General features: G+C 44.3%; 1 protein-coding gene across 19 annotated transcripts in view; it reads right to left on the bottom strand.

The window, feature by feature from the left end:
* The window catches only part of KALRN (kalirin RhoGEF kinase), a 615,365-nt gene that overhangs the window by 259,586 nt on the left and 328,070 nt on the right, over window positions 1-27,709 (bottom strand). For all 19 annotated transcript variants that reach the window (XM_033132405.1, XM_033132467.1, XM_033132483.1 and 16 more), the window contains exons 13-15: window positions 25,013-25,187; window positions 12,406-12,601; window positions 5,217-5,383 (exon numbers count right to left, since the gene is read on the bottom strand). In XM_033132405.1, coding sequence (XP_032988296.1) covers window positions 5,217-5,383; window positions 12,406-12,601; window positions 25,013-25,187 — 538 coding nt within the window. The remainder of the gene's footprint in view (window positions 1-5,216; window positions 5,384-12,405; window positions 12,602-25,012; window positions 25,188-27,709) is intronic.

Below are 27,709 nucleotides of genomic sequence, written 5' to 3'. Positions count from 1 at the left end.
AGTTGTGGGATCCCCATTTAGCAGCTTTTCCATTTAGAAATAAAGTAGGCTTCAGTCTCTCCATCTTTCATTAAATCATCCCATATCCTTGACATCCTTGTTCATTTTTGTTTCCCAAACGCTGTGTATAAAGGCATTCCAAGACTTCAAAGTGGGAGGTTTGATTTTAGGAAGATAAAAATAGCTGGTGTTTATATCCATGGCTTAGGTTTAGAGGGGGGACTGATCCCTATGGTCGAGTCAGTCCTGGAAGCAGCACTGGGATAGAGTTGAAAGAGGACAAAATCTGAAGTCAGAACGTCTGGCTTTGTCCCTACCTGGCAAAATCAATTAACCCCTCTGAGCCTCCATTTTCTCATCTGTAAAGTAAGGATCACAGGACCTTAACTTTCTGTATCAGGATGGAAGCAACATATTGGGACATGTAAAGCCAGATGATGGTGGTGGTGGTCTTACTTTTGGACCAAAGCTACCTAATGCTATGATTCTTTATTTGTACCACTCACAATGAGAAGAGAAAAACGTTCGGGAATATTAATTTTTGTCCCAGAATTTATAGAGTTTATTGGCATATTCTGGGCCTCGTGATGTGATGTTAGATACCTTAGCTGTCATGTTATTATCATTCTTTGTACTCTGATTAATGACAACTTTTGTTGGTATAATTTTGTATCACTGTTGTTCTTTACCTTCCTGGTTCATAAAATTAGTTATTTATTCTTCTGTGAGCATCTAAATGAGTGCAAGGTAGTAAAATAAATATTGTAATAAAAATGAGAAAACGTTCGTCCTACTAATCTTGAGATGTGTGACTTTGGGAACATCATGTAATCTCTCTGAGGCTCAGTTTTCTGTAAAATGGTAATACTTTGCCTAAGTCATAGGGTCAAAGTGAAATGAAATAATTATAATGCAAAGGTAGTTTGCAAACCATAAAATGTAATCTGTAAAGTGAGCATTTTACGTTAATCACTCCTTTAGGCACCAGTTTACCTATAGGTTAGATGATCTTTGAAGGTCACTTTGAACCCTGACATCACATACTTCTTTCAAAATTCAGACACTGTCCCTATAACCACAGGATATCAGAGAAACTTTGTAGAAATGAGGGACTGGAACAGTATTGCTGCTGGGGGATCTAGGCCATGAATTCCGCTCAGTCAGAGCTGAGAGGGAGAATGGAAGATGGACATCTGCTTCCTCAGGCCAAGGAAACTCAGATAACCCCGAGTTAGGAGAAAACTGGATTTGGTTAATTGGATGTGGCTGTCCACAAATGACAATGCTATCTAAGCTGGGCAACTGGACCCTGTCACCATGTAGCCTGGGGAAGCTGCTTGTACATGGTTGTGTTCTCTACGTCATACCGACACGACAATAAAGCTATGAGGTCACACTCAAGGTCACTGACTCTAAGGCCTGCACTGCAGATAACTTATCACAAGGCACAATCATTTCTGAAACTCCAGCCACAGGAAAAGTCATTAGCCCTTCCGATGGTACCTGGGAGCCTGTCATGTTTCTAGTGTTTCTTTGTTCTAAAACTTCATGGTTCCTGAGATCATACGTGCTCATCCTTTATGATGTTATAGACTGTGACCATGTGTCTTCTTCATTGTCTCCATTTTGAAACAAATGGATTGCACTTGACCCTTTGGTTGCCTCTTTTTTGGATCTACGCCAACTCCTTTCTAATTTTTATGTACAGTGAACCCAACTGAACACAGTATTATTCACAGGAATATGAGGACAGACAGGACAATATTTTCTCCTTTGTTTTGAATGTCCATCTTGATCATATGCAAGTTTTCACCAGTATTTGGACCACAGGGGTAATTTCAATCAGCGACTTTAGTAGACAAACAAGTATGATTTCTTTTCCCCATCGCTTAGAACCCTAACATCTTAGAAATCCATTTTAGCCTGTTTTCTGCTAAATGCACTGCTATGCAGGAATACATATGGAAATTCATTTCATGTTATGCCCAGTAAGTAGGATTTTCAAATCTTCCTAAATTGTCTAATAAATGTGAGGTCACCCTTACCAGAGTAACAATTTTCCTGGAAAGCAATCAGAGCATTCTCTGGGATCTGGAGACTACTCTGAACTATTTTCTAGAAGAAAGGAAAGTGGTTTAGGGCCTGGTCCATGCGCAGTAATCAGGGGACTGGTTTCCCTTGATTTCCCTTCAAGGCTCAACATTTTTCTGGAGGCCTTTGGGCCATTTATCTTAGATACAAAGTCCTAGGTAATCCCTCAGAAAGAAAATCAGTTGCATTAATCAATTTCAGTTGTCCTAAATGCTTGAACACAAAATTCAGTCTAATGTCTCTGGCGTCGTCACTCTTCGGAGCTTCAGGTTCGTATAATTGCGGGGTAACAACACGGAAGGTTATGAGGGCCAAAGCTATCCCTGTCATCTATGAGAGTTCTAATGACAGAGCTGTACACTCATACATTGTTGTCCTCTCCCTTTGTGTCCCCATTAATGGCATTTCAATGAAGGCGTCCTTTTTCTGTTCCTTTTTTGTTTGTCTGTTTTCTTGAGAGTATATTTGAAAAAGAAACTCTCAAGCTAGTCTCTAAATTTAGCCCCACTGATCAATACCGACATCTAAATTAACTCCCTCTTTCCAAGTGTCAACAGCTTCCAAATCAATATTTCCTTCTCCACTAACTTCCATCAAACCCAAATGCCTTGCCTGAAACTGAACCAGACAACTCCCTGAAGGAAGAGCCTTATATCGACAAGGAAAACAAGGCTGCCTAATGAGGCTTGGGGGCTTAACTGGACAGCAGTCCTTTGGTGCCTCCAAGGGCCGATGTCCTTCACAAAAGCCTCACAGCTTTCCTAAAGTCTGACTTGAGCAAGCCGGTACCATTCTGAGTTACCAGCCCCCTGTGTGTCCTTCTCGCCACGGTGGGGAGAAACCATTTTCTCCCCCCAGTAGAATTCTTCTTTTCCTCCAACTCCTGAGATGCTGAATAGAAATGTATACAGCTACTAGTCATGCCTAGATTATTCAGAGAGAGATGATCTACTTCCCCATTTGACGAACTAGGTGTCATCATCCCAGCTCCTTATCCTATACAGAATGTAGACTTGGAGAATGAAAATTCATTCCATTTTCCTGTCAGTCAAGAGGAACATAATTAGGGAGTTGGCTCTAATATTAATGCTGGAGCCAAAAATAAAATAAGATACCAGGAACAAACACAAAAGTATATATTTCATTCCCAAGTCAAATAGCAATAATTTTCCTGTTATCTGCTTTGTTCAGATGATCATGCCTGCCACCTTCCACTGACAGAAACAGCCAAGTAGGAAGAACAGAGAACTCCCACAACCTGCTGAGCCCACTGACCGATCAGGTGCCACCCTCTCTGCCAGGTGCAAGCCATGGCTGCCTGTCTTCTTGGCTAGGAAGTCCCAGACTGCGTCCGGCTGCAGGTCTTCCCTCTTTCTCCTGACCCCAGGATGGAGCGGGGCCTTGCAGAGGCAAAGCACAGACCTTGGATTTAGGAGGCCTGGGCTCAAGTTTCAGCTTGAGTTAGTCAACAAGGCATAGGAGCAATAAACCTACGGGACCTCGGTTTCCTCACTTGTAAAGTAAACATACACCCTTTTCCCCTATGGCCTGTTTTCCTAAAATGAGATCACAAATGAGAACGTGCTGCTCAGATGAAAAGAGAGTCCTATCACCACTGACAAGAGTTTTGGAATCTGTATACTCATCGCTGATCAGCCTGCTAGGATCTCCACGATGTGCTACAAATACCGTTTCTCTTTGGGGAGTCAGGTGTGATCCCAGAGGAACGAAACAGAAAACAACCTAGATGACTGCACTGTGATCCAGCCTTGCTTGGGGCTCAGTGATTTCACCTGAGCTGAAGATGAAGCTGGATCCTGAGCACAGCGTGTGTGGGCTCTGGCTGAGCACTGATTGGACGAGAAGGGGAGGAGAGAAGATAAATACTTTTGCCCATTACCATAAATAACAATATAATAATTAAGACACTATAATAACTAAGACATAGGAATACCTTGACTATAAGGGCCCAAGCAATAATTAAATCAAACACGTATGATGTTTTTGTTCCCTGGGCTAAATGAATGGACTTATATCTAAACGCTCTAGCCGTCACTGTACATAGGAAAGAAAATGTTTAAAAGAGGAAGATGTGTCTTTGCGTCGGATATTCTGGGTGGGGTTCTGGCTAGAAGCAGGGGGGTGCGCTTGCTTGGGAGAGTGTGGAGCAGAAGACGCAAACGCTGAAGTACTGTGGCCCTCCTGGACCTGTGTAGGGAGGTGGCGTGCTCTTTCCTCAGTGTGACCATTGTCTGGCGACCTCTCTAAGCTTCAGGAGCCTCACCTGCCAAATGGGAATGACATCTGCTTTACAGAATGGTTGTGTAGAGTGACCAAGAGATAGGTGTGAAAGGCACACAGCACTCAATAAATGTACCTGTAATTATATTTGTATGTCTTCAATCCCACTTTGTCTAAATAGGAAATCCCCATTCATCATGCTAATAATGCCCACTTAGTTTGTTCACAATATAAATATGTCATATTTTTAAAATGTGTCACTGAATATTGTATATTCCTAGAGATTTCTAGAGATCTGGGTATGTCCTTAGAAAAATGGCTAGTATAATGTCTCATATACGTAAGAACTCTTTTTTTTTCTTTTTAAAATTGACGTTAATATGGAAAGAAAATTTTCTTATTAGAACCGCACACACATTGAAAAGAATGAGGCAACCGCTACTATTTACTGACTATTCACTATGTGTCAGGCACTGTACTAGGCACACAGGGCCCCCAAATTAATCAACCTGGCTCTAAAAGCTGAATGTGTTTATTCATAAAGGGTTTCTGTTTCCCACGAACTGTGAGCCAGGATTGAGGATAGAAAGGAAGAGAAAAGAGTTCAGTGACTAAGGACAACTTGGGAAAGCCCTGGAATGCTCTCCTTAGATTGTTATGAAGGAGAAATTATGCATTTGTGCTTTGAGCCATTGTACCATGAGATGCATTTGTTAGATCCTATAGATGGCAGCCTCGCTTTCAGAAATGAATACAACCACTCTTTCACTTACCTATTTTCTAAGGTCCGGTTACACCTGTGGCTCTGTGTGCCTCATCTCAAACCAGGAGCAGTCCCAAGCTAGGTGGGGAGCCCAGAATGGAGGTGGCAGGGCCGGGCTCACCTGTTTGACCTCAGCCTGGAGGTGCCGCAGTTGGAGGCACTGCTCAAGACGCTTATGAGTCTGCTCTGCGTTGAGCTCCAGTTCATGCTGCTTCTCATGGAGAAACTCCAGTAGCTCTTGCACCTGGGCTGCCAGATCAATGTCCTTCTCACAGATTAACTCAATTCCTGATTTAAAAAAACAAAACAAAACAAAAGTAGACAAAAACCAGGTAGTGCTGCAAAGGCTACATTCCTTTCAATATACATTTGAAAGCTGGAATTTGGAAATAGCCATTTTCAGCACTTTCCCAACCTCTGCTTACCCCTCTGTGAAACTGGATAGATTGCTATAACCAGCTTCGTCTGAGATGCTCAAATCATGCCATTTCTTTTGGATTAACTGATTCTTTGCCTGAGAATAACTTTTCAACAGATGGATCAGCTCCTTTTTACCCACTGGACTTGGAGAGGTGGTTCTCCGGCCGTCCATCCCCAGACATAACAGCACCCGCAGTCTCTGCGGGGGGGATCTGCCAACATCCCGGATATTCACAAGCCAGCCTCTGCATCACATTGGGAAATACAAAACAAAGCCCAAGAGACCCTGTCTCAAGAACTTCTGCCAAATGTACACTCTCATTAGCTGGTCAGATGGAGATGACATCCAAAGGAGGCCACCGATCTCAACATATGGATGGCCACTTCAAAAAATAAATCCATTTTGGAGACTCCTCGTTTCTCTGACTCACACCAATACATCACTGCTAACCACCAACACACCTGCAGGCTACAGTCTGGGGAGTATAAGGAATGTCTGTACACGCTAAAAGAAATTCATTTCTGTAGAGGCAAAAAAGTGTTTTTATAAAAGGATGATATGGGAGAGTGGGAAAAACTTTTTTCTGGTGTTACATGGTAATAATTTCAGTATCTTTTCATGTTTATTTTTTTTCTGTCAGTTTCATAATTTCGAGTCCTAGCTCCTGAAATATCTGTGGGAGACAGAAAAGAACGGCGTGTTCTTTTGGCAGTCACCTCCTTCTAGTTACTATTTTCAATCACCAAGAGGATGAGGTAGAGCATTTCCTTGACGGAAATAAAAAATAAGAAGAAATACAAAAATTTCTACCTCTGCAAGGCTCAGCAAAACGGGATGACTTTTGACCCCCATGTTTACTTCCTGAAAATGTAATTTAGATCCATCTGCAGAAGTAGATGCTCTTCCCTGCTTCCAGCCACGGTGTGATTTTTTCCCCCCAGCTCATTTTCATTCTGGATGCATCTCTCATGTTTCGTATGCTGGGTTTGGGCAAAGTGTCTTTGTGTGGAAAGCTCAGGCTCACCCCTGCCACACTGCATGTAAATCGGCTCTCTGAGCCTAGTAACTCATCTAAATCGGCCAGTCAGCTGCTTAGGACATCGTCCAGAGGAGGCTCGCAGCCTGTGCTGACACTCAACCCTTCATTTTCATCGACCTTGCTGGAGATTGCTTTGTGCGGGATGAACACAGGAAACAGAACGGGTGGAGACGATGCCTGCGGCACCTCTGCACTCCTCAACCACGCATCCTGCTGTGGATGGAGAATGGGAGGGACACGAAGACTTACTCCGGCTGCGCCTGGAAGAACAGCAACTCACCCTCTCCCCCATGCCCCCAAACACACTGACATGAGTCCCAGTTAAGACCCATCAAGTGGCACACATCCATCAATCAACAGCAGCGGGAGTTGACATTATTCCTCTCAATCTAATCATAGGCTTAACCATCTTCCTTAGGGGCTCTCAGAAATGCAACAAGACATGTTTGTTCTTTCCATCGAGTGGTGAAATATATTTGTAATGAATAGTTTGTCGGTCTATTTGAAGAAGGTTGTATTGAGATTTCTTTCTGAGGTGCTCCCCCCATGTCCTGTACCCATCCCTGCCTCAGAACACTTCCATGGAAGTGGGCTCCTTGTTAACTGGTCCACATTCTTGCAGGAATGCAGGCTCTCCGATACCAGGGTCCTGTCTGTCTTATGCCTCTCTGCATCTTTAGGACCTAGCACAGTACTTGTCTCATAACACCCAATAAATACCTGTTCAGCGAACCTATGGGCCTCTTTAGGGAAGGTCATGTGCTATGGTGGAAAGCACCTGAGAGCTTTGGGGAAGGACAGACTTAGCTTTGAATCCATGCTAACCTGTCAACGGTGAGTCTCTGGTCTCCTATCCTCTCTGAGCCTGGGGAAAATTGGAATCCCAACAACAACTCTGTGGGGGTGCCGTGAGGACTAAGAGATAAGGTATATTCAGTGCCTGGCATGTAGTAGGTTAAAAAATATCCATTTTCCCTTTCCCTTGGGGAAATCATAACATTCATTGTTGATTACTGATGGACAGTTGAATGGCTTCTATACAATGTAATATACAATCTTACTGTCCCGTGTTTACGTACTTGCTTTACGTATAGCATCAGAAACTACGGTGGTTTGGACACGATTAGACCAGTGCTCTGGACCTTGGTTGACATTAGATTCATCTGGAGAAGTTTAAAAAAATCATCACGTCCTGGCCACACCCCAGACCCATAACAGAATCTCTGGGGGTGTGGGGGGGACCCAGGCATCAGTAAGTCTTAAAACTCCCATGGTGATTCCAACATGCAAACAAGATTGGGAACCACTGGATAAAATGGTACAATGGCTGGCAATCAAGGGACAAAGATATTCCTTGCCACACAAGGTTGCTAGAATGTTAGGCATTGTGTTTATTTAGGGCTCAAAGCCACAGCTAATAATAAAGTCTTACTTTGCTTTCCTTTGCTGTCAGCTTGGGGGAATCACTTTAATTCCCTCAAGGAGAGGTGGCTGGGGTCTAGGGTACGAGGTAGGTATTCCTGGCTATGCTGCTTGTACTTGTAACATGGTTTTTGACGGTGTGATCTTTAAATGTATGTGTCTGCCTCAAATGGAGAACATCTTCTTTTCTCTTTTCTCCTCGCCTCCCCACGCCTCTGTCTGCATCACTGCCTCAGTAGAATACCCAGTTCAGAAATTACGAAGTTGTTTAATCAGGTTTTCAGATCAGTATTCTCAACCTTGGCTATATATTGGAACCACTTGGGGAGTTAAAAAAAATAGCTAGGCCCAATCCAGACTAATTAAGTAAGAATCCCTAAGGGATGGGGCCCAGACCTCGGTATTTTTGAGAAGTTTTCCAGGCGATTGTACATAGGGAGCCAGGTTGAGAACTGTTGTGTTATATCCAGGTTCTCTTCCTCTCCTCTCAGCTCTCACTAGATCCATATTCCTATTAACCCCAGCGTAGCTTCCATCCTGGAAAAACCCAGGTCTTTTCCTTCCTTTTACAACACACGTAAAATTATTTGTGGCCCATTCTTTTTGCCGACATCTGTTCCACCCACACGGATGTTTAGTCTTGATTAATTTGGCACCTATTATTATTCAGAATGTGCTCTGTGCAAGGCATAATCACTCTGCTAGATGCTGGGACTGTAAAAAGAATGCCCTCATGCTGCTGGAGAAGCTACAAGGAACACAAATAAGCCCAACAGAATGCAGTAAGTGCTAGAATACTAATCCAATTGATAATCGTTAGCAAGATATATTGCCCCCTGAGCGTGCTCGTGTATTACCCCACTGCACCCTCACAACGACTCTCTACGGTTGGTATTCTTATGATCACCATCTTCCAGGGGAAGGCAAGGCTCAGAGAGATTGGGTCACGTGTTCACCCAGGTAGTCAGAGGCTTGGTGGGATGCCAAGCCAGTCTTCTTCTGCTACTGTACTCTTAACCTCTACGCTCAAGGAGAAAAGTGATCCCCCCAAACTTAATTTATTTTAAATGCTTATTTATTTTCAAATGTTGTGCCGGGGTTCTTTCCAGGAATAGTAAGTTTTAAGCATCACGGCCACAGACTCCAAAGATTTCTCACTTAAAAACGCTGCATAAAGAGAGACTGAAGCTTTGATTAAACCACCAAAGCAACACATGCATGGGCTATGCCGCTCTCGCCTTATGCCCAAGGTCAAGCCCACAGTCACGGGTCAGATTACACTGGCGAGAAGAACTGTGGCATGACCGGTGGAGATGGTGAGGCTGAAGCACAGCAGGGGGAACTGGAAAGGACTTGAGGAACGAATGCTCACCTGCCACACGAGGCAGGAAAAGAAACTAATTCTAACGGAAAAGAAAAGGGGCTTCAACGTCAGACTGCACGTTGGCGGTGCGACCGGACCTTGAGTTCAGCCAGCGTGCTTCCCTGAACTTAACTTTCCAGCAAACACCTTCCAACTTGAGGTTCAAATGGACAACACTACAGTGAGAAAAGAACAATCAGCAAGTGAAGACGCTGTTCTTGTTTTGCCTTCGAGTCCTAGGGCTGATAATGATTTAAGCAAAGGCCTTTGCTTTGGCTAGAGTTATCGGCATCCAGAGAGATTTAGCAGAAGCTGGCTCAATGTTACACACTTCATACTTGAAAATAAGTGTATGGAAATGCCCTACCTTCCTTTCCTCCTATAAAAATCAAAGTCTAAGCCCTTAATTAATTTAGCATGGAGCGCTAAATACCAATGAAATTCTTAATTTTGCTAATTGCCCTTTTTCTAAGACAACAGTTTATTTCACCTTGAGGACAAATATAGTTCACTAGGTGTAATCATAAATGCCCAAGCCGTCTGTTGCCTCAAACCTGAGTCTCTGATGTCTTGCATTCCTCTGATGTCCTACCTGGGGGCAAGGTCCACGTGGGTCAACCCCAACCTCCACCCCCACTCCCCAGCTCTGGCGTGATTCTGCCCTTCCCTCCTCCAAGCCAGAGATGAGGTCCTCTCACAGAGATGCCTCCTCTGTGAGACCAGACAATCAGTAACAGACAGAGTGAGCTTCCCTCGAAGCCTTACGGGCTATACCAGACTGAGCAGCGAGCTGAGGTAGCAGTAGGGCAACAGCCAGTCCCAGCAGAGGGGGCTGAAGAGGCCAATCAAGCCTCTTTTGACAAAGCTCATTTCTAGAACAGGGTCCTGTCGGGGTGGGCAGCCCATCTGCCTAGAATGTTTTCACCCACTCAGCCCTCACAGTTAAGTTGGCCGCCAAGCACAGCCAACCCCAGTCACAGGCAGGCTTCAGGGACTGCCAGCTCCTGGCAGTCCTTCTGTTACCATGGACACCCGGCTCTTGAGACAGAGGTGGGCTTGCCCAAGGTCATGTCAGCATCCTAGTCCCACGCGTCACAGGTTTTCAGGCAGATGAGCTTCCGTCCTGCCAGATGCATCAGTACTGAGGGGTGAAGGGCGAACACACCTGCAGGGCTTCTCTGCCCCAGCCTCTGTCCTAGGTACTGTGTCTACATTCTCTCATCGTCCCAGGCTTAGCTGGATGGGCAGCTATTGTGAACCTCATGAGGGCAAGCCGTATGGTGAAACCCTGAGTCCAGAGAGGGTTCCCCATCACAGAGAAAGAATTACAGTTTCCCCACCTTCTCTATCAAGGCTGTGAAAAGATATGAAGCATGGCTTAGAATTCTGCTTCTCAAACTTTACTGTGCACATGATTTGCTTGGAGATTTTGTTAACATGCAGATTCAGATTCATGAGTCTGGGATTCTGCATTTCTAATTAGCGTTCAGTGACGCTGATGCTGTGGGCCCAGGGCCACACTTCGAGTGACAAGGTCCTAGATCGGCGGTCTTACATTAGTGGTGCATCGAGTCACCGGGAAGCTGATGGTTGGGCCCAACCCCAAGAGATTCTGATGTGGCACGTTCTAGGGAAGAGCCCTTAAACTTGCATTTCTAACAAGTCCTCGGGGAATGCTGATGCTGCCCATCTGGGAACCACTTTTGGGAGTCCCTGTCCTGGGGCATTCCATAGATATCAGCGGCTGTGATTTAACCATCCTGATGAAAAGCAGTGGTCCTCAGCCCTGGTTGCACAGTGGGATCACCTGAGGAGCTTTCTGCTGCTGGCCAAGTCCCACTCGGAGAGTGCTACATCAGAATACCTGGGGGCATTGTCATGTTTAAAACAGTCACCAGATAGACCAATGTGAATGGCCCTTCCTGGGGCTATGCAGGGCACGGTCTGCACACCAGACCGTGTGCAGACTGGGTCTCAGAGGCAGCTGCTACCTATTCACAACACAAACGAAAATTCAAGAAAAGATTATGTTGACCAAAGTGAACAGAATTTGCCAGGTGTCTCTCTTCTGGTTGGAAGTGAAGTTCCGTAGAATGCTGGCATGTACTCTTTCGGGTTGTTAAAAGAAACATGGTACCCTGAAGTTAAGTTGGATTGCTAAGGTCCACCTGACCGTCTCATGATTCTAAATATCCTTCGTGATCAACAGGGACACGGACCCATGGTGTTTTAAAGACTGGATGGCCTGAGCCTCCGTCTGCCTCCTCCTGGAGGGTGAGGAACCTGAGCCAGTGAGGACCTGGTGAGTTTGGGCGGACAGACCTGGGTTCTACCACTCCACTGGTATGTGCCCAGACAAGTGACTTCTTTGTTCTGGAGTAGTGGGACCAGAGGACCATGATGGCTCCCTCCAGTTCTGACATCAAAGGCCAATAATTTGGAGAGTGGCAGGTATAACAGTCAGGGCTCACGCATTTGTGGGATAAATAGTAAATAAATTCCGAAGAGGAAAAGAAGTCAACTCTGGGGAAGGCAGCCATGTTTTCTTGAGAAGTTATACAACTCTATGACCTTGCCACACATTTTTATCAACACTTCCTATGCTCCTGCACAGACCAGTGATAGGAAAACGGGACTCTGAGAGGCAGGAACAGGAAACAGGGAGGCCGCCCTGGGGGTGGAGGACAGGGCAGGAGAGTGTGTGAGGGGAGGAGGGAGTAGAATAGCGGAAATTTATACATGTGAAGACAATTCACACGGCCGGCTGACTGCTTTTGAAGTCAGCCTGGTTGGTTTTTTTCCAGGCTACCATTTTTTTTTAGTCTGTGCTAATTTTGATCATTGATATTTCCCATTCTCTTCACAGCTCCAAGAGACGCTGGCCTTATTCCCACCTTCACCACAGCCTAACTGGGCAACCTTGGACAAGTTATTTCAGCTCTCATGCTTCAGTGTCTGTCCTTTGTATCTATAGGAATAAAAGGAACGGACAGAGTGGAACCATGCGGGTATTCTAGCTTTCATCACCGCGCTGCCAGGAGAACAGAATGACACAGGTCACCTACCCGAGGCCTGCACCTCCATGATGTACTGGTGGAGGTCCTGGCCCTGCTGGATGACCTCGAAGGTCATGTTGTTCATGGCCAGCTTCCGCTCCGTGTGGCGCTGCAGCCGCTGCTCCGCCAGCGTCAGGTCCTCCGTGTTGAAGTCATTCATCTGCCGGAGCAAGTCCTCATTCCACGCGTCGAGCTCTGCCGTCACCTGTGAGAGGACAGCCGTCAGCACAGGCTTGCTGCATCCGCCACTTCCTTTACGGCCGCTGCAATCATTCTCACAGAGGAACTCGGAAGTACTGAACTGGATAATAATCCCGCCTGATACATGTACCAGAGGAAAACTTTGCTAGCATGCTTCTCAGGTCCGTTATCTTATGGACCCCCACGACAGCCCTGTGAAGGCAGTCGCACAGGTACTGTCCCCTTCTTTTCCAAGAAGAGAAAATGAAAGCCTCACCCAGATCAAACCGTTGCAGGACGGCTCAGGCAGCCTAAGCACATATCCCAGAGCCCCAGCTTACTGATTTGCACTATGCTGGACCTCATCCCAGCTGACACATGGCACACGCTTCCCAGTTATCAAGTGTTGCTGCTCTAGGAGCATCAGGGGACAAAGGGAAGGAGAAGACCAGCTGGAGGCAGCTGGGAGGTGGCGCTCTTATCTCTTGTGCTGGGGCCATACAGACTGGGATGGGAGTGGCAAGCACTCTGCCATGAGGGGCTGCTGTCTGGGGCACAGGGTTACATGTTTTGTCTAACAGCAAGACCTTTCTTCATTGAAAGTATAGTTGCTGTCTTTGATGCAGAGATGGGGGGGAAAATACCATCTTCACTGTCTGCGTCCCCACCTCATTCAGGTTAACGAGGGATCCGCTGAGCCCAGCAGGAAACCTAGTACCTACTCATTGTGGGGAAACCCTGGGGGAACAGGTGAGCAGGCAAAACAGGTTTTTAATGTACCCGTCTTTGAAAACTACTTCATTCTCTAACTAGAGAAAGGAGTTAAATTGAGAAGAGAGAGAACTGATTTATAATTTATAATTTATAGGATGACGAGGCCTAAATAGACTAGGGCTGTGACTATGTTTTTCCTTCCTGTATTTAAAAAATTAAAGTAATTTATATACAATAAGACACATATTTTAAGCATTTGTTCTATGAGTTTTGACAATTTTATACACCCATGTAGTCATCCCCCAAAACAAATATGAACCTTTCCATCACTTTAGGGAGTCCGCTGGTTGCCCCCTCCCAGGGGGTCCTGCTCCCACCCCGACTCAGGTATCACTTTCTGATTTCTGTCATGACAGACGGAGTTTAGCCTACTTTTGGATTTCATACACATGAACTCATACAGTCCGTACTCTTTGACGTCTGGCTTCTCGTGTCCCACATTCTGTAATTTAAGATTTATCCATGTTGTGTATCTGTTCCTGCCTCCTGCTGTGTGGTATTCCATTCAGTGGATATACCACCATTTGTTTCTCTGCTCTCCGGCTGATGAACTTTTGGGTTGTTTCCACTGGTTTGGCTAATATGAATCAGGCTTCTGTGAAAGTTCTTGTACCAATCTGTCTGTGGATGCAGGTTTCCATTTCTCTTGAAATGGAAGCAAGTATAAAGTCATAAGGTAAGTGTATGTTGAACATCCCCAATAGGAATTTTACATTCCTAACAGGCAGGTATGGACGTTCCAGTTGCTCTACATCCTCACCAACATTTGGTATTATCAGTCTATTTAAATTTAGTCATCCGAGTGGGTGTGCAGTGATACCTCATTATGTTTTAGGATGACTAATGACAGCGAGCACGTTTTTGTGTGCTTATCGGCCATTTGTCTCTACTTTTGTAAAGTGTTTTTTAAGTCTTTTGCCTAGTTTTCAAAAACTAGGCTACTTATCTTTTGATTATAGATTTGTGAGAGTTCTTAATATATGCTGGATTTAAGTCATTTATCAGATAACGTATTGAAAGTAACCCAAGGAAATAGTCTATTTCCTTGCCTACAAACTAAGAGAAGCTAACACAAAATGAACACAACAAGCATCAAAGGAAGAGCCTGCCCTCTTTTCAATTTTGGTTTTCATTTTGTTTCCTGGAAACCGAGTCTAGGAAGGGTCTGTCGGCTGCAGGAAGAACCCAGAGGGGCCCCAAGGCCAGGAATCTGTGGAGTGGAAACTGTCGAGGGACCTGGTGAAGAAGAGTTGAATAAAATTGAGGTGCTTAAGTTAGGAGAGAGAGGCTCAGAGGTCTGGTATCTTGGGAATTTGAATCTAAACCAAATATGTCCAGAATTCTATATCCAGTGTTTCTATATTTTTTCTTACTCCATTCCCTCCCATCCTCTACCCTCACCACCTGACACCATTAAGCTGTAGGGCTCAACTCTGTTATGAAGCCTGAAGAATGAGAATTTCAAGGGACTACTCAGCAGAACAGCCCGACCCCTAAGCCTGCCCTCCCTGGCTCCAAGAGCTCTTTCCTCTGTGTCGGGCTCTCTTCCCATTCCCCGCACAGGCTGATACTCAGGGCCTTGTAATAGTCTGGTTTGTGTATTTCTTCCCCCCAATTTATTTGTGTATTTCTAATGTTTGCTGGAGTTTATTTTCTTTTCTATGGTCTTTCATTTAGTTCCTCCTCGCTCCCTTCTTTCTGAGGTACAAGTCTGCCACACAGCAGGTGCTCATTTTTTTTTTTTTTTAAGAAAAACTTTGTTTTCAAACCCGAAGCCTACCTACTGCTAATGAAGAAACCTAGCTTTCCAGCCTCATCTCATGCTCTTCTGTTATACGAACCAGTCAGCTGGTTTACTCGCTGACCCTGAGAGCTAGCTCTGCGCTCTCCAGCCTCTTTCCCTGGTTCAATAGCCCTGAAATGCCCATGTCCCTCCTCCCAGTCTGTTCAAGTCCCCCCTCCCGACCCCCTTCAACGTAAACCCAATGGTATGGAAGCAACCCTCAGACCCAGATTTTTATCTTTGGCTTTTATACATGGGGCATGGGTTAGTTTGCTAATACAGAGACAAGACTGTGAAAAGAAAAATCTGCACTGGGGAATTAATTCGGTGATTTAACTCCATTTGGAAAAGAAACCTGGAATAATTTGTTCAGGGCAGAAACTAGGGCTTGAACCAAATGAAAGATAGAACACAAGGTGCCCATAGGGCATTCAGCTTTCAATCAGCCTATTTGCTTTCTCCTTCCACTCAATTAGCTCCATCTCAGCTCCTGGCCACTCACTCTTGGCTCCAGCGGCCTCTATCTCCCTCACATTCCTGAATTAATTGGAGTGTTAGGGTACGATGACCTCTTTGAGAGATACAGTGGCAACATCTCTATTCTAACAAATGTCTACTCTAGTACCACAGACCGAAGGGAAATCAAAAAAGGAACTAAACAGAAACTTACGAAGGATAAGAGGTGGTGGGAAATGGGAAGGCTCATTTCAAAGCGAAGCCCAAGACTTTCTTGTCAGATGATTCACTGAATCCAGCATTCTGCTGCCACAAATTGACCCTCAGGACTTTAGCAGCCACCTTGGTCTCTGTTCTCAGGGAGCCCTCTCCATTGGCTCCTCCCATTTCCCCGAGTCTCTCTCAGTATTTATATGTAGAGAACATGTTACCCCACCCCTCATAATGATTTTTGTTCTCTACCTGCCCTTTCTCTTCCCACTTCCTGTGGTCTGTTTCCATTAACGTAGCCCTTTGTCATTACCTGCAAAGTTGGAAATGTCACTGTGTAGTCCTTTTCTTCAGATAATTTTTAGATGCTGGTCATCATAATAAAGATAATGACCATGGTTGAAGAAAGTCTTTTACCTTGTATTGTGCATTTATTATGGAATAGATAGTGTGTCAAGCATTTGACTAACCTTCTTTTATTTAATCCTCATCACTACTCTAGGAGGAAACTAAGGCACAGAGAAGTCAGATCATTTCCCCCGGTCACAGAGCCGGCAGTGGTAGAGCTAAGTATTCAACTACAAAGTCCAATGCCCTTAACCATGACATTATGTCAATAATGTTGGTCTAAGAACTTACTCTGGGGGTATTTTTATCTTTCCTGCTTCAGAGAAGTGGCCATTTAACCTCTGCCATTTTCTTCTTAAAGAAAAAAACAACCCACGATAACTCCATTTTCTTTACTTCACATGAACTTTTTAGATGAATCATGCATTCCTTGAATAGGTGCATAAATTAATTGTGTGTTTGTGGCCATATATAAATGCCAGGAAAAATTTACCCTGGTAAGAAAACACAGCCTTGCCCAAATAGGATATTTTTGTTTAAGAGTGTGGTAATTTTTTTTTAATTGACTGTCAGATTACTTAGTAGAAAGGTGGTCTTAATCTATCGAGAATTCTTTGGTCCCCTACGGGCCTTTGTCATGAACAGGAGACACATCTGCAATATGGTATTCGGGTGTGAACAGGTGAAGGCTTCAGCAGAGAGAGGTGTAACCTGCCCTCCGTACGGCGGAAGCAATGCCTTTGCTTCCACAGCAGCTGCACGAACACTCAGGGACTGCCTAGTATAACCTGGTCACACCTTCAGAGAGAAACAATGGAAAAGAATGAGATGCTTAAACTATGGAAATATATGACTATAGGAAAGTATATTGTGAATAACCATGATAACAATGTGGATTACAGTGCACTAAGTATTTTTTAATTAAGTGCCAGGTGCTTTGCTAAAAATGTTCTATGTTTTAACTCATTAAATCCTTAAGAACTCTATGGGCTAGGAATTACTATTCTCATCCCCATTTCTCAGATGAGGAAACTGAATAAGAAGCTTGCCTAAGGTCGCATAAATAGTAAAGTTGGTGAAACAGGTTTCAAACTCATGCAGCCTAACTCAAAATACTATATACTCAATGATTGTGCTACCTGCCTCTCAGCAAATGGGGTGTGTGTGTGTGGGGGGGTGTGATACACATGTATGTGTATATATATCACATATGTTACATACATTAAGGTCCAATCCCATTTCAACTAAGAGTGGAAGGATGGGTCCAAGGCATTTTATTGTGGTGAGATGCTCTGAAATACATGGACTATCAACTGCAAAATGAACATCTTCCTGTTTTATGGTGTCATTATTTTTACTAAGATGAAAAAAGTGAAAGCTAAATATTCTCCACTGACCTACAAGTAGTGGATAATAGGGAAAGACATATTGCAGCTAAAGAGACAGTCTCATTGCCTGGGAAAAACTATTTTATCTGCAATGGGTTTGCATATTGATATAGGTGACTACTGTAAAACTACAACTAAATTACCATAGTCATTTATTCTTCTTGTCTAAGAATGCAAAGTTTTTTCTGTTAACTTACAAAATGATGGAAGTAGTGAATTCTAATACAGATTACTTTAAAGGTATATCATAGCATTTCATTCTATATTTTAGAAATATATATAACCTATCTAAAGAGTTAAAATATTTATTTATGTAGCTATATAAAGACCTATGAGGATATCACAAGAATTTTCTAGAAAAGCAAAAGTACTTGGTATTAAAGAAATACTCAGTTGTTTTTAAATTTTGCCCAAATAATATAAAAACATATTGCAACATGCTGTACTTGATGAGTTCCAATGTTCAGTTACTAATTTCTATTCCAATTGGATAATTTGGATAATGGAACAATTTTTATGACCAAGTTCATGTTCTTTTCTTCATTATCACGATGATGATTAAAGCTGAGATCTTTGATGTAGTAATGATTGATTTTGAGTGGTTATTTTGACCATATCTTTGCCTCTTAATCAGTTTGAGACATATGAGAATCTATTGTTTTCCAAAGATCTCCTGTGTTGAAGAGCTCCTACAGCATATATTGTTCACTCATTCTAGTACTTATCAATGCTTCAGTGTCAGAATGTTTTTTTTCCAGGTAAGCTAAATACCTAGTACTGGAGCTTACATCTGCTTCCTTCTACTGAATTCCCTGCATCCCTTCCAGAAACAAGAAGCATACAGCATTTGAACCTTGATAATGTAACCCGATTTCAGGTCCACAGCTCCAGACCCACCCCATTACCAAGTAATATGAAAGTTTCCATCAGGGATGTCTAATAATTTGCTGGATACAGATGACTTGCCAGAATAGTAAAGCTGTGGGAATAATCACTTCTTTCCATAAATGGAAGATGGAAGGGGAAAACCCTTAATGATCTTGAAATCAATTTGACAAAAGTCTAGAAGAGTATATCGTGTAAATAGTTCGTGCAAACTTTGGTTTATTTTATTGACTTTATTCTGTATTTCCTTCTCAAAGGATTTGGGGTCCATTTAGAAAATGCTACAGTGATCCCTAGGAGGCATCCACAAAGAATGACCTCAAATAGATCTCATTTTCTTTCTTGATACAGTTACTATGTTGGTGCGTTTGAGGATATATTGCAAACACGGGGAACAGCAAGGTTCTGCAGAGCCTCATATTGTATCTAAGGACGAAAAGGTTATGAAGTTGGACTGGATGATGTGGCCCTTAAATGATCCACAGTCAACAGAAGCACTGTGCAGCCTGATGGCTTTGCGTCACGGGAGGAAAACGCACAGTGAAGCACTGCAAGGCCCTGCCTGACCTGGCCAGTGTTTCAAATAGCCACATTGTAGATAGTGTCATGCAGGGTGGGGTCTCTGCTCCCGCTCCCCACATAAGAGCACAGGATATGGTGAGGCCAAAAAGAAACACCCACGGAGCCATAGGTAGGGGAGTCATATCACTATATTCTCACTGGAGGCTGGAGCCTCACGACCTGCAACCTGCTGTCTACTTCTTTGCCTGCCACCCAACCGACTCCACTCACCAACCAGCACAGCCACGGCAGTTATATCAGTGGCTAGTGGCTAACTGGTTACAGCTGACGGCCAACTAGCCACAGCTGACGGCCATCTACTACCCGAGCCAGCACCTGTCCACGTGAGGCCGAGAGCCTGGAAACTGCTTTCTGGGACTCTGTCCCTACACTAGCAATACTAAATTAAATTTATTTTGATAAGCTAAATAACTGGGCCAACACTCAAAAAAGTAAAATTTGAGAGGGAAAATACCGAATACATAAATGGTTTTCATTGACGTTAAAAGTCAGCGTACTAGAAGCAATTGCCTTGAAAAAATAATGAAGGGCTTTCAAGGGAGTACAAGCCTAGACGAGACAGGTGATGAGGACTCTGAAAAGGCTGCTGGCTGCACTGGGAAGTGCAGTGTCCTACATGCCACGCCCAGAGGTGTGCCTCGTAAGCCAGGCATGGCTAACTCAAGTCCTGTCAGCAACAGGCGACCAGGAGAGTCAGGTGTGTAGAAACCATGCCACATCCAAAAGGAGGTGAATGCATTGGAAATATGTACCACAGAGAAGGGTTGATGATGAAGAGCAATAGTCATCAAATTTTTAGAGTTGGAGGGGACTGCAGAAATAACTTACACAATCTCAGTGTTTTTCAGATAAAGGGAAAGAGGCCTGGGATGACCATTTTCAAATATTTTTCAGGCTGCCAAATAAAAGAGGGAACAGATTTATCCTGTTTTTCCAGAGCAGAAATAGGACCAAAGTGGAGAAGGGTGGAGATTTTGGTTTCACACAATAATGAAACCCTGAGCTCCCTCTTCACCACTCCCCCTCTACCTCCACCCCCGCTTCTGGGCTCTGCACAGATTCTGGTACAGGCTGGGTGGCATCCTCTCGGGATGCCAAATCCTGCCCTCCACCAACTCTTACCTGTCCTCTAACTGTGCTCTCATCGAGAAACTTTCTCTGGGCAGCCTGATACAGCTAAGCATTCCTGCCTCAGCGTTTCATCAAATCGTGAGCCTCTCTCTTTCACAGAATTATCACATTGTATGATGGTTCTGTTTCTGTGCTTCTCCCCAGCAAGGCCCCCAATGCCAGGGACTGTTTGTAACCACAATGCCCAACATAGTTTCTGGTACATAGTAGGTGCTCACTAAATGGGTATGGAGTTGAATTTCTATCAGGTAAAAGTTGACTGAGCAATCTCTTTCAAGTATAAAATGTTAAGGCCTCTGCATCCAACCAATTAAAGAGCTGAGAGCATCAGTAAATTACAATCAGCTTTCTCTCTTCTAGGTGGGATTTTCTTCTTCGAAGGCCATTTTTACCCCAGCCTCAGCCTGGCCCCCCTTGTCCTAATGTGGACCCTGTAGATTGATAGTTGGCTATTCCATTCCTTACTCAGGTTAATTACACAGATTAAATTTTCAGGTGCATTGAGCAAACTTTGTAATTATAGTAAGAGATTTAAGAGAAAGACCATAACTGTGATCCATTTTTCATCAAGTCCTTTGTTTAGAGTATCTTTCTTGGTATCATTTCTAGTACTCTCCAATGGGAGTATGCCCACCCTGAGGGTGCTCAAGATTATCCATTGATAACAGAGAAAAATTCTCTGCCTATACATATGCATATATATTTGATCAAACCAATATCAAAGATAGGACGTTTCCTAAACTTTCCCTGGTAGACTGACGCTGAAGTCTCCGTCTAACCACCTGGCAGATGGTGTGGCAGGACAGGGCCAGGGAAGGTGGCAGCCCCACAATGCAGAGGGCCTGCCTGGCTCATTTGTTCTATTGCTTTCAGCATATTTCAAATTATTGCTCTTTTCATGTGTCCACTTAAATGGATCGATCTATTCTCTAGCTGTAAGTAAACTAACCTTCACAAAAAGACACATGGCTTAACAAGGTTCCTCAAAGAAACTGCAGCTTGAAGATAATACTAATTACGAAAGCACAAGAGAACTTTGAATTCTGTCAGCCACATTGTGGGGTAAAGACACAATGCCAACCTAATCAGACCTGTCAAGAAACCAGGCCAAAAAAAACCTGGAAATTATCCGGGAGATTATTTGAAGTGTGGAACCACAACTTCTAATAAAAAAGCGAAACTTCATCCTAAGGGCACATTGTGTTTTGAGATGATTAGTCAGTGATGCTAGAACATATATAATTTATAAAGTAATATATATGCATATATAGGGGGTTCCAAGTTCAAAATTATTTTATTGAGAGGGTGCCTAACAAAAGAGTTTGGAGACCATATGCCTGTTCTTGCTTTTGAAAATATTTTTTCTTTCTTTCTGATCATTCTGATGAATTGTAGAAAACAATTTTGATGCATGGAAGCATCAAAAACAATAAAAAGTATCCATAGTCTCACCACCACAAAATAAACATTATTTGCATTTGGTGAACTGTCTCTTTTATCATAACCATTTCATATAAAGTATCTTTCATAGAGGTTGGCTGACCCTACAGGAAAACACTTCATAGAATATCTATAGGTCACTTTGTCTAGTCTCCATGGCGTCTAAGAAGGTATGCCAGGAATGCAGCCGCAGTCCTGGTTTTTGAACATTTGCCTAATCCTTTTAGGATAAATTTCACTCTTAGTGGGGGTGCCGGGGCATCTCATCCCAGGTTACACTGTAGGAGCCACATACACCCATCTTACTGAGTAGGAGACTGGTGCAGCGACTCCTGCATTATCTTAATTCTAAAGTTAATTAGCCCGGTTTAGCCATCAGGGATATGGTTAAGGAGTCAAGCTTAGATTCTCCAGATGTCATGGGAGCAGTCCTGCCCAGGTTTTCAGTAATCCCCAGGAATTCTGAATATGTTCATCAGATTCCTTCCTTTAGGGAAGGAAACCAAAGCTGTGGGTCCTGCAATGACAGCCCCTGCCCTGCCTTATGTCAGCTCTGACACATCTCTCATTACAGAAACCACCCTCAGTTTCACACTCTGAATCTTTTCTAGATGCTTGCTCTTCATCCCCACAGTAAAACACTAGCTGGTATTTGAAAAAAATCTCATCACCCTCAAAAATAACTCCTGACAATTTGGCTTGAAGCAGAACTTTTCCGTAGGTTTGGCAGGATTTTCATTTCTATAGATCATGAAATGCAGCATTTCCCCAAGCTTTGGGCCACACCCAAAACAGGGAGCAAGACCCTTTTTAAAACCTGGATGTTGCTGCCTAAGCCAGAGGGTGCAGAAACAAATTACGATTTTCATCTTACTCATTTTATTAGACCCTCATACTATTTCCCCACGTTTTCTCTACTGCGTACATACCAAGCAGCCTAAGTTGTTGTCCAGGATTCAGGGTGGGAAGGGGAATTTTTGTACAATACAAAGACTGAAGAATGCAAATCCTACAATTCAAATATCAAGATCCCCTGTTGCAACATTTAAATAGGATCCATTTGATGTACAGTTAGCTTTTTTTTAAAGGATATTTTTTTGCATATACTTTGGATTGTTTTTCAGGAATGAAAATGGATTTTCCTAGAATCACTGCAGGTGAACACACCCTAGCCATACCCCCCAGCTGACATCAGGGGCACAGTTCATGGCAAAGCGAAGCTAACCAACCCGCTCTGGAAATGAACCAGGAACCCTGACCTCAAAACCACAGCCATCTAATGAAATAACCCTTAAACCACCAAACTCTCAGATTGCTTCCTTCCCCTTAAGCCGATTTTGATGTGGACCTTGAACGACAGGAGAGTAAATAAAAAAATACAACAGCAAAATCACCACAACTGCTGACATAATTTCCCCCTGGATGCGTTCAAACTCTGTGCGCGAAATGGAGCCAAGGAAGGGCTGAGGGAGTGCCAGGGGCCCACATCACTGCAATAGAATATAACCTCTATTTATTTTTGTGAGTCTCACTCCCAATTACCGAAGAATAATAACTCACACCCCTTCTTTCCTTTGTTGCCTTTGTTGCCCCACCTTTATGAAGTTCACCACATTCACTCTGCTGCCATGCCAATATCTCGACTTTTCCACTGGCATTTTAACTATTCTTTCAATATATGTTTAATGCTACTTGACACCTGGAATCCTTGTGAGTGTCGATTCAAAATACTCATAAATTATAAATAAATGCAACCAAAGTTATAGAATAAGTTGGAAAGATAATCAAGATCTAGATTTAAGGACTTAAATCTTTTCCTATGTCCCACAGACTATCCAGAAAGCACCTTTTAGGCCATGAAATCTTTAAGCAAGAAACTGCGGTAGCTTCCAGGGAGGCAGGGGTAGAGGTGTGTTTATGAGAACAGAAAGACCATAAGCGAGGAAGGGACAGAAAGGACTGCTTCTCTTTTACATCTCTGATTCTAAATATGAATATGTTTGGTCTCAGGATTGAAAACAAGGGCAGCTGTTGCCAGTATAGTTTTCTGGTCCTGCGTGGGATTGGGATATTGGAGCTTTCAACATTTAAAAAAAAAAAAAAAAGAAAGAAAGAAAAAAGTCATTTTCCTTCTGAACCAGTTCCATGGAATTTTCCACAGGTACTGTTGGGGAGATCAGTCCCAGAAGCCCCCACTCGGCGGAGATGGTTTGAATGCAAAACAAAGTTTAAAAATATGGTGGATGGAGAACTGGATTTCCCTCCTAGCAGGCCAGCTGGGTGCAAAGAGAAGTCAGTGCCTTTCACTTAACCCTGTGCCCTCCTTGAAAAGGCCAAAGGGCCTACACGTCAAACCCTGCTGGCCTGCTTCAAAGCAAAACCTAATCAAAGGTGGATCTTATTTGGGGCAGACATTATTATATAGTAATAGGTATCACAAAGGGGACATAAATAGATCAGCACACCCAATTCTGACCTTTTCAGAATGAACTGAGGAGTCTATGAGACGACCACCAAATGGCCTTAGCACAGACTTACTTTCTTAATAAGCAGAAAGCAAACCGAGGGTACAAGCCTTCCTTCCTGGGGCTCCTGACTTCCTGGCCGCTGTGTGATGTCACCTATCAGGTTGGTATAAAAGTACTTGCGGTGTAAGTGTTAAGCCATGTTTAGGCCAGGAGCAGAAACCTTATCTTAAATCCCTTTTGTCTTGATCCTGTCTTGCTTTGTCTCCTAGGGGCCTGTGCTCAGCGGCCTGGGGCCCGGGAGTGGATCTGGAGGACTTGGTCAGGCCTTGAAACCCTTTGTCGAAGAAAACCCCCTGAAGCACTGGAGGGGGAATAGCCTTGTTCACCCCCTCCTATAAAACTCCACACCCCTCTTTGCTCAGGAAGTTATGATCTTTTCCCTCTGCTCTAACCTCACCTCCCGCAGCTCAAACACGCCAAATAAATTCAAATAGACCGGTCTTGGTCTCCCGCGACTCATTCCTCGGGCCGTGCCTAACAAAAAGGTTAAAAATAATTGCAAAAACCACACTTCCTTTTGCACCAACCTAATAATCCCTGATCTGTAGTCCTCAGGTGAGGAGACCTCCTAATTTTAACACCTACTTGCTCATGAAGCTGTAGGATTCGCGGACTCTATCCCAATCCCCAAACAGCCAATTCCATGGTCTCTCAGGACCCGAGTCCAAAGCACAGCAACAAAACCCTTGTCAATGAAGTCATCCCCAGACAAGCCGTGAAACAGGAGCTCTGCTTGGCAGTGGGGGGGAGAGGGCCAGGGGACTATCACAAGGTGGAATGTGAATCTGTTGATTTCTAACGATGACTCCTTAATGCGTAATCCCTTGTGATCCCCTCAGGCTACTGCGGCACTCCCTTCCTTGGGGCGCCCCCTTGGCCACTATCCATGACCCCCCCTTCCCACCCCCTACCTCAATGGTGTACTGCTCAAAGATGCGCAGCTGCAGGAAGATGTCCAGCTTGATCTTCCGCTCGTGGAACAGCTCCTCCATCTGTACCTGGGCATCGTCGAGCTGCTGCAGGACTGACTCGATGTGGCTGATGGAGCTACTGTGGGGCGGCTTGTTGTTGGACACGGCCGAGTCCCTGTGGCAGAGCGGAAGAAAAGAGGGCAGGGGCCCTGCCACGTTAACAGTGAGGGAGGAGCAGGGGCCCCCCTCGCCTGAGCAAGGTGGATGTCCGTCAGTCGAGCCAGTCAGTCGACAGCCGTTTATCAAGCTCCTACTGGGAGCCTGGCACTATCTGCTTAGGCAGTGAACCAAAGATACACGTATCCTCCTGGGGGTTTACAACACAGTAGCTCCGAGACAAGCGGCTCTCCTATTCCTCAGACAGAACTGTGAAAAGGATCAAATGAACTAATGCATGGGAACGGGCTCTACAAAGCATACGACAGTAGAGAAATGGAAGGGTTTGTACATATACGTAGTCTAATATATATGGCTTGAATACACACACACACGCGTAAGACTAGACACATTAAACACAATGCGTAAGCGTAGACAAATTAAAGACATAATTCAATAAACCCTTCCTAGTTTTATTTCACAGGATTAATGTTAAAATAAAACGAGATCATGGCTGCCAAAGTTATTCATCCACTTGGTAATGCTATGCCAAAGTGACAGCCTAGTTATTACACGGGCTTCAAGCTATATATAGTTAGAGAAGCATGAGACCTGGAGGCTGCAAGTCTGGAGTCAGTCCCCACTCTGACATACATGGGCTAGTGGCCTTGGGAAGTCCCCTCCCCGAGCCCCAGTGGCCTCCTGTAAGGTGGACTTCATAATCCCTGCCCTGCTCACTTCATGGTTTGCTATTAAGTAAGACAGTGTGCGTGAACGTGCTCTGTGACCAGGAACGCGTTGTAGGAATGACTATGAATCCTGAAAGGACACAAGTCAAGTATCAAGGGCTTGACGGGGGCACAGGCCCGACTGGGGAGGGTAGAGGATAGGACACAAGAGGCAACAACAAGCTTTCAGGGAGGATGAGTTCTGATTTGGGTGTTAGAAGAAAAGGATGAACCCAGACGAGTAGATGGGAAGAGTGCACTTTCCGAGCAGGGAGAGTCTACACAAAAGTATAAGGGGAGGTGACATTTTGTAGAGGGGAACCAAGAGATAAATATATTGACCTGCTCAGACAAGTGAGGTGGAGGTGAGATCTCCAAAGAGATCATTCTAATAGGAAAACTGGAGGGTAAGAAGTTTACATCTATAGGGCCTCGAGCAAACTGGAGCCCTGAAACTTGAAATAAATGGGCACATTCAATATCTTGTGACATCTTGCTTTCTTATACAATTGAAGAAGTCAGAAGACAAGGGGAAAATCAGGAGTGTCTGAATCCTCTCAGCAGCCAGCTTTCTGATAACCAGCCTTTTTAGCCGGTCTCAGAAGCAACGGTATCTGAGCTCACACTGTGTTTCTGAAGGGAAGACAAAGCCAGTTTGTCAAAAATCTCTTCTTCCGTCATTCAGAGAACTCCCAGTTCTATATCCTGTTTGGTCACGAAAGCCCACCACGGCATGGACACCCCCAGTCACGAAAGGCACATAAGAGATGTGCTCCATACTATGCATCGTGCATGTGGTGAGGGCTGTGCCATTGGATGCGATGGTTCTTCCTGACTGCTTCTCTCGGTCGCTCTCCGTCACACAGCTTCCAGAAGGAAGAGAATACTTCCTGACCATTTGGCACAGCACCCGTACCAGTGTCACACTCACTAGGAATCACAGAGATGACGGGAAACCACGTTAGGGACTTCAGTGATGAGTGCCAGACCTAGAGAAGAGGAGACCTAGAGAAGATATGCCCTGGTGTGTGGGAGGCATCCTGCCAAGATCCACTAGGCACCATTTACTTCTTTTCTCTTTGACTGGTCTTGACATCAGGGACGAGAGTCCAGGCAGGAGTCAGGTGTGGAGGAATAACTGGTCACCAGTGGGTCTCGGTCACACGCCTGTGGTCCTCTCTGAAATCCATGGAACTTAAACTTGTGGAACAGGTATCAGCCACAGCATTGTCTTCTCACTCACTGAGTCGCCTCAGCTCTCAGTCACTGTGCAAGGTGGGCCATTGTTAAGAGCAAGTGGCACCCCCATAGCCGAGCCCCAGAGAGTGAAGCCAGCCAAGCTTGTGCAAAGCAATTGGAGAGAAAACACAAAGCCATCCCAAGATTCTAGAGCTGACAGAGCTCGGAGAGTAAGCCCCTGAATTATACAGACGACCCAGCTGAGACCCAGAGAGGTTAAGTCACTGCCTACTATTTGGAATTTTCTCCCGAAACATTAACAGCGGAGGTTCCTAGGTCAGCAGACAAAACTGTCATGTATTATACATTCATGAAGACGAATTAGGGGATGAAGGGAAAGAGGCTGTCTTATTAGTATGTAATATGAGGACTCAGAATAGCTCATGTGCACATTTAGAATAGAAATAATTAGTTTCCAACAGAAACACACGCCAGGGCCATTGAAAGGTAAGTTCTCATTGTTTATTTAATTGGACAACTGGTATGGCGGCGGGGAAAGCCCTCTCAATTGAAGCAATTCCTATAGGCCCCAGGGCTGGCCTGGGACTTGCTGATGAGATTATTTCTGTCCTGG

The sequence above is a fragment of the Rhinolophus ferrumequinum genome, chromosome 2 (assembly GCF_004115265.2).
Source record: "Rhinolophus ferrumequinum isolate MPI-CBG mRhiFer1 chromosome 2, mRhiFer1_v1.p, whole genome shotgun sequence".
Classification (NCBI taxonomy): domain Eukaryota; kingdom Metazoa; phylum Chordata; class Mammalia; order Chiroptera; family Rhinolophidae; genus Rhinolophus; species Rhinolophus ferrumequinum.
The sequence above is the reverse complement of the archived record's forward strand: the minus strand, read 5'-3'. Positions and strand labels throughout refer to the sequence as shown.